Here is an 18,099-nt window from a genome sequence, read left to right as displayed (position 1 = left end):
TGCTGCAGGTTCAGATTCGGCTGCTGTAGGTCCTCCGCACCACCAAGGGGAGACAGAGGCACATTACAAAAGGTACACAGGTGCCACACAGGTATGCCAATACAGCTAGCACATAAGCACACTAACACAGGTGTGCTAGAAGAAGTAACAGGTATGCCAACACAGTTATCGCATAGGTATGTGGAAACAGGAAACACACAGGTTACACAGGTAACAAAGGTGTCTCAAGACACATCATTACTGCTCACCTGTAATGCATTTACTGCTATACATACAATGAGTCACACTAGTGTAGATGGACTGCAGTAATAAACAGCCACACAGGTAACACACTCAGGTGTGCAGCACGGGTCTTACATGTGCGATGTGGATGGGCTGTGACAGGGGGAACTGGTGATGGGGTCCGCGACCGAGATGGGCCAGGTGGCTCGCGGCGACGAGCACTGTGCGGCTAGCGCCAGAGCTGGTGCTGACTGCTGCTGGTGACTGCTGCCACTGAGTCAGAGCTAGCGCAGAGCAGAGAGTCGATGCTCGCTGGAGTCAGAGTCAGCTGCCAAGAGTCACAGAGAGTCAGATTCAGCTGCAAGAGTCACAGAGAGTCAGAGTCAGCTGCAGAGAGTCACAGAGAGTCAGAGTCAGCTACAGAGAGTCAGAGTCAGCTGCCAAGAGTCACAGAGAGTCAGAGTCAGCTGCAAGAGTCACAGAGAGTCAGAGTCAGCTGCAGAGAGTCACAGAGTCAGAGTCAGCTGCAAAGAGTCACAGAGAGTCAGAGTCAGCTGCAAGAGTCACAGAGAGTCAGAGTCGGCTGCAGAGAGTCACAGAGAGTCAGAGTCAGCTACAGAGTCAGCTGCAGAGAGTCACAGAGAGTCATAGTCAGCTGCAGAGAGTCACAGAGAGTCAGAGTAGCTGCAGAGGTACAGAGATCGAGTGCCAGAGAGTCACAGAGAGTCAGAGTCAGCTGCAGAGAGTCACAGAGAGTCAGAGTCAGCTGCAGAGAGTCACAGAGAGTCAGAGTCAGCTGCAGAGAGTCACAGAGAGTCAGAGTCAGCTGCAGAGTCACAGAGTCAGAGTCAGCTGCAGAGAGTCACAGAGAGTCAGAGTCAGCTGCAGAGAGTCAGAGTCAGCTGCAGGGAGTCACAGAGTCTCAGATTCAGCTGCACAGAGTGACAGAGTCACAGATACAGAGTCAGCTGCAGAGAGTGACAGATAGACAGAGCCCCTGTGTGTGTGTGTGGGGGGGTGACATCTCTTGCTGCTGAGAGGGCGTGTGTGTGTGTAAACGTTACCTGTTGCAGTAGGGCGTGTGTGTGTGTGTGCATTACCTGCTGCAGTAGGGCATGAGTGTGCACAGTGTTCATTGCATTAGCATTCTGCACAGTTTGTTTCTGAAGGTCCAGTCCATTAGTCTGAGCACCTGTAGGGAGAGTAATACAGTGGGTCAGTAACACAGTAGAGTAGAGTGGAGCAGAACTGGGTAGAGTGGGGTAGAGTTGGGAGCACTGTGGTAGGGTGCATTAAAGTTGGGTAGAGAAGGCCAGAGTTGGGTAGAGTTGGGTGCAGCGCAGTAGGGGTAGAGTTAAATGCAGTACAGTAGAGAGGGTTAGAGTTGGGTAGAGTAGGGTATAGCTGGGTGTGATGTAGTAGATTTGGGTGCAGTGTGGTCGAGTTGGATAGAGTTTACATCAGTGCAGTAGAGTTGGGTGCAGTGTGGTGGAGTTGGTTGGAGTTGAGTAGAGTTGGGTGAAGTGTGGTAGAGTTGGGTGCAGTTTGGTAGTTTTGGGTGAACTGACCAGTATTTCCTGTCCCAGAGTCCTTCGCTTCTTTACTGCTTTCTGACTGGTTTCTCATGTTAGATTCTGAAACAGACACACAGGGATTAGCTCTCATTTGTATAACTCTCAGACGGACGTTCCGTTTATTCTCCAGTTCCAGTATCTGGGCACAAAAATCCATTTGATCTAATTCTAATTAATATCTATACAATTAACTACCTCACCTTCACCTAATTACCTCACATCACACAGTCATTATCTGCCATAACTGAACACTGTGCATCCTTACATATTCATCTCAATCCAGCGAGTGGACTGTGCTGAGAATGTGCTGAGACTGTGCTAAGACTGTGCTGGCTGAGTCTTCCAGTGTGTGCGCTGCATACCCATATATTCACTTCATCTTCAGTTAGTGTCTCAGCTGCATGCCCTAGGACCCCAGGCTGGGGGTAAGGGTGGAATATAAGTGGTGTATGGGTGGGGCATGGGTGAAGTATGGCTGAGGTATGGGTGGAGTAGGGCCCGTTGGGGGAGATAATCTGGGCCTACTTGTTTGGCCCCCTGAAGCAAGGGGTCATGAAGAAACTGCCAGAACAGCCCCAACACAGCACCAGCACAGCCCCAACACAGTGGCAGCACAGTCGCAGCACAGCACCAACACAGCACCAGCACAGCCCCAACACAGTGGCAGCACAGTCGCAGCACAGCACCAACACAGCACCAGCACAGTGGCAGCACAGCTCTAACCGGACTCCCCTGGAGCACAGTCACAGACCCACCCTAAACAGTAGCCCAGGACAGGAGGAAGAGCTCCAGATTCCCAACGACAAGATCCCAGCCACACTCTTCCTGTCTTCCTCCTGCTCTCTCTCTCTCCTTCCCATCCCTCGCTCCCTCCCTCCCTCACTGCGATGGTCATGACAGCCCTTTTTCCTGGAATGAGACTCCAGCTGGCAGTGGCTGTAATGTGGCCTAATCGGAATGCAGCCGATTAGAGTTGTATGCAAATGAGCTCAGTTCATTAAGGCAGCACAGCGAGCCTTCAAGTCCTGGGAGCAATTCATTCTGCACCCAGCACAGAAAGCTGTATGCATAATTTAAACCCCACATGAATATTTATCAACTCATTAGCATAGTAATTGGATCACTGTATAAAAAGAACTCCTGCACCAGCAGAACCTTCAGAAACTAAATACACCCACACACACAAACTCTCTCTCTCTCTCACACACACACACACACACTGACTCACACATACCACAGTGACTTATTCACACATACAACAGCACACACGTGCAAACACACCCACACAAAAATAAACGCCCCCACTGGCTCAGTCTCGCAAACACTCAAGCACGCACTCATACCGGTGGTCAGAGCAGTACTGTGGAGCAGTGACTACGCATAATGACTAAAACATTGAAAAAGGGGGGGGACAAAAAAATAAGAAAAATGAGAACCAAACTACAAACCACCACTTTCTCTCCCTCTTAACACTGCTGTTGCCATGACTACAGCACTCCCCAAATTATTATTATTTTTTTTTTAAACTTGTGAGCAGCAGATGATTCCTTTTGTGAGAAGGGTGATTCTGCTGCTGATATGATTCCAAAAACCTAATTACTCCTAAATAAATTATGTAAATGGTGTCATTAAAATAACTTTCCACCGCCTTTATTGTCACCCTGACTGAACACCAAGCGGATCGAGTACCGGTATCAGGCCTGGGAGAAACAAGCCACATTCCTACATTGCACTATAATTACACAGGCTATGTGTGAGCTATGCGCTCATAGTGCATAGCTACGCAGCATGGGCTGATTGGACGTCTCTCTCTCTCTCACACACACACACACACACACACAACTGAATGCTGTGTAGAGACATGTCCAGGTATTAACACAGTAATACCGTTCAAGAGGCTTGTGCATACCAACATTTTTACATAGCCATTCTGCTAACATACCATGCTATGCAGAATATGTAGTAGATTATGAGTTGCAGACATGCTCTACTGTCTGTTACATGCTGTACAGTCTATGTTACAGGCTGTGCTGTATGCTAATGTTTGTGCTGTACAGTCTATGTTGCAGGCGGTGCTGTAATGCCTGTGCTGTAGAGTCTATGTTACAGGCTCCGCTATAATGTTTGTGCTGTGCTGCCTGTGCTGTTGTATCTGTATGGTCTTTATGTTGAAGGTTGTGCTGTACTGTCGGGGGTTTAAGAAGGTGAAGCTAACCTGGCTGGTAAGGGAACGCTCGTCTACAACCCCACAATATATAAACATTCTGCCATGGTCGTAAGGGCAGTCTCTTAGCAACAGGCCATTCTAATGCAATATTCCTCATAGTGACACCAGCCTAGCGGGGAAGTGTGATCACTACATTACATTAGAGCAGACCCAACGGCCGCCATCCCAGGTACAGTTGTTCACCGGATAAAAACCTGTCTGACACACACTACCTGAGGGCAATGACAGACTTCAGAACACAGTGTAGCATGCAAGTGATCTATCTTTTTATCTTTTAATAATAAACACCAATAGCCAATAGGATAGCCCGCTTTTTCTTTTTGTCTACTAAACTTATGTTCAGAACCCAGAATACTTTTCTAATCGATATATCCCGGCACACCATACTAAACAAACAGAAAACGTACTTTACAAGATATTTACAAGATAGAATTGTCCCTTGTTCTTATAATTAATACCCTGAATGAGATTTTTTTTAATCACACACTCGCTACGAAATGAAAAGTCGTTAAAGCTAGCTAGGAAAATAATGATGACAATATATTAAACGGCAAGTGTATGTAAGAAAGTTGCATGGACGCACACTTAACTAGCTACATACTTCTCCCCCTTAAATACACCGCGGCCTGCTTTCATGTAAAAGCCGGGGTCTTGCCTAACAGCCTCGCTGCTCAACGGGTCGTATATGGTAAGTAAATCTTTACACGGTGAGAACAGCGACGATACAATTGGCTAAATCTGCACAAACTGTCGCTCGTAATGTTACGACATGGGACATGTGGGTAAATATGAAAATGACTAAACATGAGAGGCGGAGACAGATCCGTCAAGTAAAAAATCTATTTCCCAATTCGAGATTCAGTCCATTTAACCAGCCAATTAATTCCTATTAATGTTAACGAGCTAAATCACCGCCAAATTGTTACTTGCTCCCCATCGTATCAATTTAGCAAGATGGTTTATTGGGGTCTTTTTCGGCAAAATAAAAATAAAAATAAAAAATCCCAAATCAATCAGTCGTGTCAAGACCAAAGTTAGCTGACTTGTTATAAACTACACTGGATTTAGTGAGGTAGAATCGCGTACAGTCAGAAGTACACTTAGGCTACACTGACAGATCTTTCTACGCAGTTTTACCTGTTACCCAGGGTTAAAAATTTGCATTAAATCTGGGTTGTGAGGTGTTAGCACCACAGTGCACAAAACCAACTACATTCAATTACCGTTGTTCTAAAACTATTTTAAGACTGCAGGTGGCTAAAGAAGTTAGCTAATATTAGACTACAATATAATTTGACACGAATCAGTTTAATCGTCGTATTCTCACATTTCATCAGGCGTGAAGTTAGCACTCAAACGTCACATACATAGTTAACTAAACACATATTAACACCTCTAATAAGAGAACGCAGGTATGCTCGCCAGCTAGCAAACCAATAAATTATCTTCCGAAATAATTACTGCCGACTATATAATTATAAAACCACCCGAACGTAAGTGTTGCTAGGGAGCTAGCTAGCTAGGCTACCTACAGTTTAAGGACTTGAAGTAATGTTAACTTTCATTTAGTTAGCTACTTAGAGTTACACAGTCAAGCCATTTCAGAGTTGACCTTTGCAAAGATCACATCAACTTCAGCTAGTTATCGCTATGGTTACACGACTAGTCTAACGTAAACTGACAATCAGATAGCAGCACTGGTTATTTAAGGGAAAACTAGTCATCGATAGCTAAACCGCACAGAACTATGAGATCTTCAGAGAGGGACTCATGAATAACCCAGCAACAGTCTCAAGGTTTGCTACCACTCGGCAAGGGCACAAAGAATGAGGGAAATCGTAAAGTTGACGTAAAACTAAAGCCGCTATGATACACAAAACTCTCCCCTTTTCACTTTAAGTAATTTGCATTGTAAATATACTTGGTGCTGGTGAGTCAATTAATATATACACACCAGTCTAACGTTAGCATAGCTTACTAGCACGAAACTAACAGTCTAGCACCTTGCAATATCAACAACATAGCTAGCTACCCAATTAACATACACCCTAGCCAGCTTTTGAAGATGTTCAAAATCCACTGATAGGTAGCAGATAACATCAACTTTCACGGAGAATCTCAACGCATTTTGGCAACCGTAGTTTAATTACTAATAAAATATGCTAAATCGTGGTTACGCGCTATAAATATGGACAACATGCCTGGTGTGTTGTTGCTGTGCAAAGCCAACGTGATTTACTGTACATTTTCCACTGGACTGTAACGTTAACGTTAAGCAGTTTGCCATTGCAGTTTCAGAAATAGAGCGTTAGCAAGATAGTTTTAAATGCATTAATTCTGATCATTGGTGCGGAGTAGTAATTTATTATTCTAATGTTAAATAGCTTGTATTTCTTCTTCCATCCTGATCCAAGTTGAAATAAAGAGTCTTTGAATATTAATATGAATATGTAAAATGCTATAATGATTACCTGGTTCTGAACTCTCATCTTGACTTGCTGCTCCTCCGTCAGCCATTTTGAATATTTAACCCGAATTCCCAGCCCTGCGATTGAGAACTACACACCGCGAAGCACTACACTAGTTTCAGTTTTTAAAATGCAAAACATCTCCTTTATAAATAAACCCATTTGGTTTCTGGCATATTGGGTACACATTCAATTTAACTCAATAAAAAAAACGAAACAAATGAACCATCGGATACGCAGATTGTCTGAATTAATAGCTGGAGAAAAGTGACTAATCTGAGAACGTGAAAAATGGAACGTGAACTATAGACATGACGCTAAATGTCTGCCTTATTAGGATGGCTTTCCGTTCCAGCGTTTTTTCATTGGTGCGAAGTTTTGAATAATTGTACGGGCAAACGTATTCCCGTTTAATTAAACGTATTGTTAAACACAAAGGGACAAATAAAACAGCTCTTTGGAAATTATTTAAGCACATTTTGATTGATGTAATGGGATTTTTACATTTTTCACGGAGGACAAAATTGACTGATTTCTTGGGTTAAAAGTCTGCACTTTGTTTGCACCGATCACCCTGTGCTTGCCCGTGAATGCTGCTGACAAATGAAGACATGGCAAAAAAAGCACTTCTTCATAACAGCCTCGTCTGTCGAAACCGTACGAACAGAGGGAAAAAAAGGAAAAACAAGTAAAACAATTTTACTTTAGACTAAGGAATTTGTGAACAAAAATATTGGTTTAAAATGTGTTTTAAGTTAAGGGAAGGAAAAAGTGGTCAAGTGGACCAGTGTCGTGAACAGTGAAACTGCACTATTTCATTACAATCCAGTTAATTTAAATCCAAAGTGCAACACTTAACATGGAGCAGACCTTTGTTGCCTGAGCATGATGGACAGCATTGTGCAACTCCTGTATTACAACAAAAATGAAGTGATGTCCCCATCAGGGCCCATATTCATTAATCATCTGAAGATCACAAGTGCTGATCCAGCATCAGTTTCGCCTTTTACCCCATAATGGACATGGGACGGGAAACCTTATCCTGGAGCACTCTCGCTTCGAAAAATTGTACGAACCGTGCCCAGATCCACTTCTTAAATGGATTTTTATTTTCTTAGATGGATGATATCCTGAATATTTTCACAAAACAGCATGGGCAAGGTTGGGAAGTGTTTTTCTGGGTTCCATTGACTGAATGTAGTTCAGGCAAATTCTCAGGCTCTGTGATTTCTGACACCATTTGCTGTTAATGTTTGGTCATGCACAAACATAACTGGGAGTGAGCATGTAAATAAAAAAAGACAGGTCTGTATTCAATCAACATTTGTCATTCATTTTGACGTAAATGTAAATTCAGGTACCTTTTTTTTTTTTTACAGACCCAGTTTGCTGAGTTAGTTTAGAGTGATTAAAGTGAACTTGCCAAAATGTGATTGTGAAGAAAAATATAATATATAATATAATATAATAATAATAAATAATAATCCTTGCTTTTAATTCTTTGTTAAAGTTAAGGGGCAAATGTTGATTGAATCCCCAGCCCAAATGTTTAACCATAAGGTATTCCAGTGCTTTCTGAGGGTGCTGCTGGGAGATGAAGTTAAATTTGTTGTTTTTCTTATTGTTTTTTATTAGATCTGGACTTCATCTCCCATCAGCACCTGTATGTTCACATTGTAGCTGTTGAATTCATCTCTGATGTACCACAGAGATGAACTGGGAAATATACTCTATGTTTTGTTGTGCCGAGGCTCTGCACTCTGAGATCCAAAGCATCCTCACTTCAGGATTTGAATTTCTCTTTTACCTCTGTCATACAGATCGGCACGAACAAGCCCAGATCAGGTACCCAGTTCACATGATGCTGTTTATTGTACATTAACAGGGACTGTGATTGGGTTAGGAGACGCATCACTGTGGCTGGACGGTGGGAGGCCTGCTGAAAGGAAGTGCATTTATGCTGTGACATGTTCACTGCATTCTTAGTGTCTGGCTGACAGTCTCGGCATGTCCAATTCTCTCTGTAATTTGGAATGTCCAGTTCGCTGATGACAGCTGCGCTCATGTGATGATGTAGGCAACCAGTTCGGTGTAGTGCTGAGGGTTCATCTCAGAACAGCGTGGTCCAACACGCCACGCTCGCGCAGAGCCGAGCCTGAGGAGGACACTTTGTGTGCAGCTTTAGCAGGGCTCTCTGACCCTGGAGAGCCCGGGTCCAAGCCTTGCCAGATCATCAGTCGTTACGGTACTTTTTCTGGAAGGTTGTGTACTTCTGAAACAGGCTTTTTCAGGAGTTTTCTATTGCACAAACTGCCCGAAACCATTAAAAGTAATGGTCAGTCTTCATTTGAGGAGGTATGTTTCAAAATGTAAGTTACAAAAAGCAATTTCACAAATCATTATCTTTAGATTTTATTTTTAAAACAAATTTCAAGAGATGTGTTTGTTTTGCCCCTCTGACGTAGAGAGTGTGAAAGTCAGTGACATGGATTTGCCTCACATTAGGGTTTGATATTTCTGGTTAGTCATTTACCTCTTTTCTTCAAACCTTACACTTGTATCTTCAGAACTTGGTGACAATCATGTGGTGAAATTTAGCTAAACTGAAGTCTTTTCTACATGTGAAATGAATAAACAGCCCCTACTCACTTTCTTCTTGTCCAGTGCTGGGCAAAAGAATGTACATACAAGTTTGCAGTAAAGCTCTAAATAAAGTTTTGGCAGTGAAACTTGTTGATTGTGGTATAGCAGTTCCCTCCAAGCGCATGGAAGCCAAAGAATGAGCAGAAAAACCGTCCTGTACTTGACGAGAGGAGTCCCAAACCGGGGTGGTGGGAGCGTGCTCCGTAGAGACAGGAAGTCCTAAGAGTCGCTGTCTTTGTACGCGCGTCGCTTTGCCTCCTGCTGTCTTCTCCACGCCCCGATGACATCATCCTCATCCAGCTCCTCCTCCGCCTGCACCCTGGACCGCTGGCGACACCGACTGATGAAGGAGGACACCTCTTCCTCTTCCTCCCCCTCTTCCTCCCGGCCTCCTCTCCTCGGCTCTGCACGGTCGTCCCGGTAGCGGGAGAATGTCTGCCTTGCCCCATACGCCCTCTCCTCCTCTTCCTCCTCTTCCTCAGAGGTGTAGGCCCTCTGCACTCTGTAGCTCTGGGATGCCTTTAGACCGTTGGACAAGGGGTCCGTTGCCGGGGGAAACCTCCTGGGGTGGTATGGCATCTCTGTAGTGGGATCGGCGTCATTGCTGCCATGGAAACTGCAGGAGGAGAAGTCCTCTTCTGCAGCTGTGGAGGAGGCGCACTCCTCCTCCTCGCTCTGGAAGGAGCTCTCTGAGGCCCTCCTCCGGCTGGAGTAGGCGCAGTCGGGCTCGGCTGCCGGCTCTCCGGGCGCCGCTCTGTCCGGCCGCGGGTACCGCGACGGGGCTCTGATGTCATCCAGCCACTTGTCGATGCTGCTGGTCTTGTCCCTCTCTGCCGCAGAGTTACCGAACCTCCCGGCAGTCCCTGCCGAGGGCCCGTCCCACCTGTGGAGGGCGGGGTCACGGGTGGGGTCGCGAGCAGGGACACGGGTGAGGTCACGAGCAGAGATGCGGGTGGGGTCACGGGTGAGGTCACGAGCAGAGATGCGGGTGGGGTCACGGGCGGAGACGTGGGTGGGGTCAGGGCTGTATTTGCTCGTGACCTTAGCCGTCCCTTCGCTGTCGTCCTCGGCCTCCTCATCGCTCTCCTCCTTCTTCTTCTTCTTCTTGAACAGGGTGCTGCGCTTGTTGTCGGAGGCGATCTTCTGCAGTTCGTAGGAGTCCATCTTGCCCCTCATCTCAGACTTCATCTCCTTGTCCATGGAGTCCAGCTTGCGCAGGTCCACCTGGTCCTGGAACAGGCTGTACAGGGGCACGCTGGTTTTAGTGATCTTTGTCCGACCGGACCCGTACCCCGAGTAGCTGGACGTGCCCCCGCCGGACAGCATGGACTCTCCCCCACCCCGGGACAGCCCACTGGTGTACGATGCTCCGCTCAGCATGGAGGCCTTGTCGTCGTCCACGGGCCGCCCGGAGTGTGCCCCCAGGCTGAGCACGGACCCGGCGCGGGACGGGGGCAGGCTGCCCCCGCCCATCAGCATCTCCCCCTGCTTCTGCATCAGCGTCTCCGTCACCACGTTGGCGATCCAGTTCTGGATGCTCAGCAGGTCCACGGCCTCGTTCCCCTGCCCCTGCAGGTTGGGCAGAGGCACCATGGGAGTGGGCGGGGCCTGGGGCGGCGCCGTGGCGGAGCTGCGGGCGCTGCGGGCGCGGGAAGCAGAGGAGCGGCCACTCAGCACGGAGGCGGAGTCGTCGGGGGCGGGGCTGCGGGCGGAGGCCAGCTGCCAGAAGGCGGAGAGCGGGATGGTGCTCCCGCTCAGCGTGCTCTCCGTCTCCCAGCCGCACGAGGACTGGCTCTCCTCCAGCGTGCGCCGCGAGCGCTCCAGCACCTCCTCCCGCCGCTGCCTCCTCCTGGCCAGCGCCGAGTCCTGCGCCCGGCTCATCTCCACGATGGCGTCTTTGTCCACCTCGCCCAGCTTCTTCTGCTGCCGCATCTTCCAGCTCTGATAGGCTGTCAGGTTCACGTCCTCCAGCGCGGGCGGCTTGGCCTCCTGGGCCTCTCCCTCCCCGGCCCCGCCTTCCCCCCCCGCCCCCTGCTCCGCCTCGGCGTCCTTCTTATTCCACCCAAACTGGATCCTCTTCACCCGCCACCTCTCCAGGGGCGTGAGCGTGTCTTTGTTCTTCTTGCAGAAGTTGTAGAGCGAGCCGGGCTCCGACAGCACGCTCTCCACCTCCTCGTCCCCGACCCCGCCCCCGCTCTCGCTGTCGTCGTCCTGGCCCCGCCCCTTGTAGCGGGCGGCGGCCTGCTCCTCGATCTCCTTCAGCCGCTGCTTCCACATGTCGGCGTAGCTGCTGGTGTCCGTGGCGACGGACGAGACGGACTCGGCGCGCGCGCGGCGAATCCCCTCGGTTACGGCGCGCACGTCTGCGCTCGTCACGCTCTCCAGGTCCTCCGGCAAGGGCCGCCGCCTTCTTCCTCCCGCCACCGACTCCTCGTCCTCGTCGTCGCTCAGCAGCTGCGCCTGCCACCAGCCCTCGTCCTGGTACCTCTCGTTCCGCTGCTGCCACTCCTTAACCAGGCGTCCCACGTCCTCCTCTGCCTCCTCTTCCTCGCGCCTCTCCGCGGGGAGCGAGGGGACGCGCCCGTCCCGGCTCGTCGTGCAGGTGCTGGCCACGCTGGCGCCGTCCTGCTCCTCCGCCAGGATGGAGTGCACCTGCGCTCCCATGATGCTCTCTGGCTGGCGGCGCGCCAGCGCGTCCACCACGGAGCTCTGGCTGAGCGTGTCGCTGCGCTCGTCCTCGTCCCGCTCCTCCAGCAGCGCCTCGTTCAGGTCCCGCAGCTGCTTCAGGAAGCCCTCGTTCGGGCACACGGGCCGCTTCCTGCGCAGCGCCAGCAGCGCCTCCAGGATGGTCATGTGGTGGAAGATCATCAGGTACGCCGCCACCAGCACCGCCGAGCGGCTGACACCCATCACCGAGTCCACCAGCACCTTCCCTGCAGGGGGCGATAGAGAGACAGAGCCATCAGCCTGCTGGAACACCACAGGTCATGAACATCACAGGTCAATAACAGAAACGTGAGTGATACTCATATGAAGTACAGAAACGTATGAGCATCGCAGATCAATTTTAGAATCATACAAATACCACACATCCCGCACACTCTTACTGCCTCAGTTCAGCACGTAGCATTAGCAGACAGCTCGCTTGTTACTCAGAGCCAAAGCTGCTCTTACTCAGCGCTGAGTACGCTCTCGCTGACGCTTGTCCTCTGAGGGGCATTGCGGTTTGGTTGGGAACTGGGCCTGTTCTGCTGTTGTCAGCTCCACATCCCCTCTGCCATGAGGCCTTTGAGGGAAGTATGTAAATTGAGCAGCTTTTGCTAAACTTCAGGCCATGTAAATGGACTGTATTTAAAAAAAGCTCAATTTGATCTGTTTTCTCAAATATGAGCATGTTTTTATCAGGCTAGTCTTACTCTACATCCTATTATTTCCAGTCAGCTTGGAAAAACTGGTAATTGGTGTAATAATGGGTGGCAGTGTAATATAATGGTTAAGGAGCTGGTCTTGTAACCTAAAGGTCACAGGTACGATTCCCCGGTATACTGCCGTTGTACCCTTGAGCAAGGTACTTAACCTGCATTGCTTCAGTATATATCCAGCTGTATAACTGGATACAATGTAAATGCTATGTAAAAAGTTGTGTAAGTCTGCCCTATCTGCCCCCCAGCCTCCTGCCCTATCTGCCCTCCTGCCCCCCACACCCCAGCCTCCTGCCCTACCTGCCCCCCAGCCTCCTGCCCTATCTGCCCTCCTGCCCCCCACCCCCCAGCCTCCTGCCCTATCTGCCCTCCTGCGCTAGCTGCCCCTCAGCCTCCTGCCCCTCACCCCCCAGCCTCCTGCCCTATCTGCCCTCCTGCCCCCCACCCCCCAGGCTCCTGCCCTGCCTGCTCCCCAGCCTCCTGCCCTCCCTGCCCCTGAGCCTCACCCTTGTGTGTCAGCAGCGCCTCGTCCAGGAACTCGGCGGCTGAACGCAGGAAGGGCGAGATGTCTGCGCTGGGGAAGTCGTCCACCTCGATGCCGTGGTACTGGATGTTCATGCCGGCGTAGAAGTCCGTGCCCGTGTACACGCCCGTGCCGTGGGCCGCGTTCAGGACGTGGGTGATGCCCATGCGCTTCAGACGCGACTTATTCACCGCCACCATCCTGCAGCACACACAGCCAATCAGAGATCACCATGAACATCCTCTACAACACAGAGCCAATCAGAGATCAGCATGAACATCCTCTACAACACACAGCCAATCATAGATCAGCACAAATCTCTAGAACACACAGCCAATCATCGATCAGTATGAACATCCTCTACAACACACAGCCAATCAGAGATCAGCATGAACATCCTCTACAACACACAGCCAACCAGAGATCAGAACAAATCTGTACAACACAGCCAATCAGAGATCAGCACAAATCTGTACAACACACAACCAATCAGAGATCAGGACAAATTTGTACAACACACAGCCAATCAGAGATCAGCACAAATCTGTACAACACACAGCCAATCAGAGATCAGCACAAATCTGTGTAACACACAGCCAATCAGAGATCAGCACAAATCTGTACAACACACAGCCAATCAGAGATCAGCACAAATCTGTACAACACACAGCCAATTAGAGATCAGCACAAATCTGTACAACACACAGCTAATCAGAGATCAGGACAAATCTGTACAACCCACAGCCAATCAGAGATCAGCACAAATCTGTGTAACACACAGCCAATCAGAGATCAGCACAAACCTCTACAACACACAGCAAAAGCAGAGATCAGCACAAATTTCTACAACACACAACCAATCAGAATCCAAGGCAACTACGATGTACAACACACAAAGTTCAATATGCACACAACCAATCACAATTCATGACAAAACAAATTCAACACAAATCTAAACATTGCACAGCCAGTAGAGTTCAATGCACCTACTTCAAACCAGAATTCATCATAACTTTGATGTGCAAATACAAAGTTAAACACACTTGCACTGCCAAACAGAAATCAGCACGAATGCTCTACACCACTCACAGCGAATCAGATACCAACATGAATACAGCCAATTCAAATTTAAGACAACGGCTCTGAAACACACAGCCAGTCATAGTCCAAAGCCAATCAGAGTTCAACACAGCTGTCCTAAACCACACGGACACGCACTGAGTGAATGGCCGTTGTCACGGTGACACACGCTGAGTGAATGCGGGTTGTCACGGTGACATACACTGGGTGAATAGGTGTTGTCACGGTGACACACTGGGAGAATGGGGGCCATCATGGTGACACACGCTGGATTAATGGGGGTTGTTACGGACACACACTGGGTGAACGGGGGTCGTCATGGTGACTCACTTCTCTGCGATGAAGATGTTGGGCCACACCTCGTCGACAGCGTTGAGGGGGGCCTCCAGGCGGTCCTGCACCAGGGCCCTCTGGATGTCCAGCACACAGGGCGTGTTGTAGGGGCTGCTTTCATCCACCATGTCCCTCACACAGTTATACAGATCCTCCACCATCATCTGCTCCGCCGGGTCCACCTCTGAGTCCTCCTCCTGCAGATCTGAACACGGACAAAAGACTGAGACTGAGCGACAGAGACCAGGTCACTGAGACAGCAGGGAGGTGAGAGGGAACCACTGAGACTGAGCGACAGAGACCAGGTCACTGAGACAGCAGGGAGGTTAGAGGGAACCACTGAGACTGAGCGACAGAGACCAGGTCACTGAGACAGCAGGGAGGTGAGAGGGAACCACTGAGACTGAGCGACAGAGACCAGGTCACTGAGACAGCAGGGAGGTGAGAGGGAACCACTGAGACTGAGCGACAGAGACCAGGTCACTGAGACAGCAGGGAGGTGAGAGGGAACCACTGAGACTGAGCGACTGAGACCAGGTCACTGAGACAGCAGGGAGGTGAGAGGAAACCACTGAGACTGAGCGACAGAGACCGAGTCACTGAGACAGCAGGGAGGTGAGAGGGAACCACTGAGACTGAGCGACAGAGACCAGGTCACTGAGACAGCAGGGAGGTGAGAGGGAACCACTGAGACTGAGCGACAGAGACCAGGTCACTGAGACAGCAGGGAGGTGAGAGGGAACCACTGGAAGTAACACACATTGACCAAACGAATGACTGACTGACTGACTGACTGACCGAACAAGTGACTGGCTGACTGACTGACCGAACGAGTGACTGACTGACTGACTGACCGAACGAGTGACTGACTGACTGACTGACCGAACGAGTGACTGACTGACTGACTGACTGACCGAACGAGTGACTGACTGACTGACTGACTGACCGAACGAGTGACTGACTGACTGACTGACCGAACGAGTGACTGGCTGAGATATGAAACAGAAAGATACTCTCAGAGTGATACTCTGGTGTTTGGCACGTGATTGAGAGGTGACTGATTTACAGATAGGCGTTTAGTTGGTAACTGAGCAGTGATCGGTTCCTCACCCATATCATCGTTCCGTTTGGTGGGCAGCAAGGAGGACAGATTCAGGGGGTCCATGAAGATGCTCTCCGTGTCCGCCCCTGAGATGACTGAGAACCTATTGGGGAGTGTTGCCAGGCAGCGATGCATCAGCTACTTTACTTTCAATGGACCAGTAAAGATATCACTGAACACATGGGTATGAGAAATAAAAGATACACAAGTCCTCAGACTGAGCATCTGCTAATCTATTAAACAGTTTGACATTTAAAGTATTTAAAGTATTACTGGCACATCCAAGGGAGATACACAGTGTAGTTTTGCAAATTACCCCCCTAGATTATCCACGCTATAAAATAAAGTAAACTGTGACATGCGCCATGAAATATGATTCATAAGCACGTGTGAAAATGTGAACGTTAGGACAAGAATCTGAAGCGAGGGCACCACGTCACTCTAACCTGCTGGGGGAGGAGCAGCGCAGGTGATTGGACGAGGTTGAGTTGACGCTGATGATGTCATCGTCCGGAACCACGTGATCCGCCTCATTCTCCTGATCACTGTGAGTGGCCATGGCAACACCACCTCTCTGACTGTAGGCTACTGCAGAACCATACACACGTAGGAGTACACACACACGTAGGAATGCACATACATGTAGGAGTACACATACAGAAACATCTCTATGGAGCATCACAATGTGCAGAGTTGAGGCTAAAGCTGTAACACATCATTCCTCGCTTTCTTTCAACATGCAGTGCGGACCGTGTAGGCATTGCTTCTGTCTACGGCTTTTCATTGTCACTAGTTTGTAATGGGATCCCTCTTCGTGTGATGATTGATGATTAACCTAAAAGATTTATAGCTACAAAGTAAGAGCCTGACAAGAAAATTGACATTTCTGAGTTCTGAACCTCCCCCATTCCCAATGGATTAGATTCCAAAAGTTCAACTGAACTTTAAAATATAGCTAGCGAATTACCCGGCTTGTCTTTCTTTGACAAAATAAATGGAAGCACCACGTGACGGAAAAGCAAACGCCTTCAGCTTTGAAGTACCTGAATCACAATTACGAATGCAGCTACTCAGGTCAGTCAATATGTGTCAGACAGAAAAGGGGTCTGACAGTCAGCACTTAGTCATGCAAATATCCAAAGCAGCATGACTCAACTAACAAAGCTTCGTAGAGGCCAAATAGCTAGTGCCTGAATTGGAGGTGCATCAGTCATAAAACTGATACAGATTATTTGTCATAGGAAGGGGACACATCGATGGACACATCACAGGATAATCACTGCACAACCCAAAACTAAAGCTACAAAAATGGCCTGTGACTCAGTCTTAATATAAACTGTATGTTGTTAGCATCACAGAGCTGGTATTAATGGCAGGTTCACCCTTTGGAACCCCCTTGTGTCCAAGGCTAATGCACAAAGACTAATAAACTGGCGTAAAGAACACAAACCTAAACTCCTAAGTAATGGGAAAAAGGTAATATGGTCTTGTGCTCTTTCCTACTCAGGTTTACGTTTGGTGAAAGCCAAAGGAAACCATCAAACCCACAATGTCTGTGCTCATAGTTAAACGTGGTGGTAGATCTGTAATGGTACGAGCGGCCATTTCATGAGAGTCATTAGTTTTGATGACTGCTCTGCATGGCTGTGTAACAGCCAGAGAATATGAAGCCATTTTACTAAACAAGTTGCGCCAAATGGTGCAAACACTGTTCCCTCATGGTGTCCCACTACCTAACAAACTCAACACATTGCTAAACAAATTGAGCATGTCTATGGACTCTACAATCACTTTTGTGGGAGGTTCTGGAATGCAGAACACAAAGTAGAGTTCCGTCTCTTTCTTCCCTCTAAGAAATGGAGTCGTTCCTTCTTGAAGAATAGGCCAATGTCCCACTACACACAGATCAGAACTTGCCTGGGATCATTTCAAGAAGGACTGTTCTGAAGGTGAATGGTGTTCCTGCTCCTTATCAGTTGCCTGATGTTCATGTACTCTTTCATTGTTTTCTTCAACCTCTGTATATTAGCATTTTTGTCAGTGTACCCATATGGTCCAGTATGTATGTATCTGTGTCTGTGCGTGTGTTTGAGTGTGTGTGTGTGCGTGTGTGTGTGTGTGTGTGTGTGTGTGACTGTGTGTGTGCTTATCTGTGTGTATTAATAGCAGCAGGGACAGCTGCTCAGCCCCAGGCTGGGTAGAGAGCCAGGCCCACAGTGACGGTGAGAAAATCAGGGCAGTCGAGTCCCCTGGATCAGAATCCTGCCCCCCCCACCCCAAAGCCCAAACCTCCTTAACGCTACAGGTATTACCCCCACCCCACCCAACGCCCCCAGCGCAGCGCGGAAGAGAGCGGCTCCACCTGAGCTTACCTGAGCGTGGTGGTGGGGGTCCTGTTGGCGGCTGGCTGGCGGGGCTGAGACTGACCGTGTGGAGGGTGAGGGCCGGGGTGAGGGGGTCTGGAGCATGCGCTAAATTTAGAGCCTCACAGCTCTGAGGCCCTGG

At 48.9% G+C, this 18,099-nt stretch overlaps 3 protein-coding genes across 3 annotated transcripts in view; all 3 read right to left on the bottom strand.

Annotated features, from left to right (window-relative positions):
* LOC135251973 (POU domain, class 2, transcription factor 1-like) overlaps positions 1-871 on the bottom strand; it is an 8,635-nt gene extending 7,764 nt beyond the window's left edge. Inside the window, exons 1-3 of the mRNA XM_064329854.1 lie at positions 862-871; positions 358-506; positions 1-32 (exon numbers count right to left, since the gene is read on the bottom strand). The exon at positions 1-32 is cut by the window's left edge and continues 89 nt beyond it. Of these exons, the coding sequence (XP_064185924.1) occupies positions 1-32; positions 358-506; positions 862-871 (191 nt within the window). The remainder of the gene's footprint in view (positions 33-357; positions 507-861) is intronic.
* A 66-nt stretch (positions 872-937) lies between these two features.
* Positions 938-9,012, bottom strand: LOC135251861 (POU domain, class 2, transcription factor 1-like). Its single transcript, XM_064329702.1, has 4 exons — positions 6,495-9,012; positions 1,791-1,856; positions 1,323-1,414; positions 938-1,124 (listed from the first exon to the last, which is right to left on the bottom strand). Exons 1-4 carry the CDS (start codon positions 6,538-6,540, stop codon positions 1,101-1,103), a joined length of 228 nt encoding a protein of 75 aa, XP_064185772.1. The 5' UTR covers positions 6,541-9,012; the 3' UTR covers positions 938-1,100.
* An 8-nt stretch (positions 9,013-9,020) lies between these two features.
* dusp27 (dual specificity phosphatase 27) lies at positions 9,021-18,070 on the bottom strand. Its single transcript, XM_064329701.1, has 6 exons — positions 17,967-18,070; positions 16,041-16,182; positions 15,603-15,697; positions 14,490-14,697; positions 13,063-13,280; positions 9,021-12,067 (listed from the first exon to the last, which is right to left on the bottom strand). Exons 2-6 carry the CDS (start codon positions 16,151-16,153, stop codon positions 9,354-9,356), a joined length of 3,348 nt encoding a protein of 1,115 aa, XP_064185771.1. The 5' UTR covers positions 16,154-16,182; positions 17,967-18,070; the 3' UTR covers positions 9,021-9,353.
* Positions 18,071-18,099: the final 29 nt, after the last annotated feature.

Source organism: Anguilla rostrata, chromosome 3, assembly GCF_018555375.3.
Source record: "Anguilla rostrata isolate EN2019 chromosome 3, ASM1855537v3, whole genome shotgun sequence".
Taxonomy (NCBI): domain Eukaryota; kingdom Metazoa; phylum Chordata; class Actinopteri; order Anguilliformes; family Anguillidae; genus Anguilla; species Anguilla rostrata.
The sequence above is the reverse complement of the archived record's forward strand: the minus strand, read 5'-3'. Positions and strand labels throughout refer to the sequence as shown.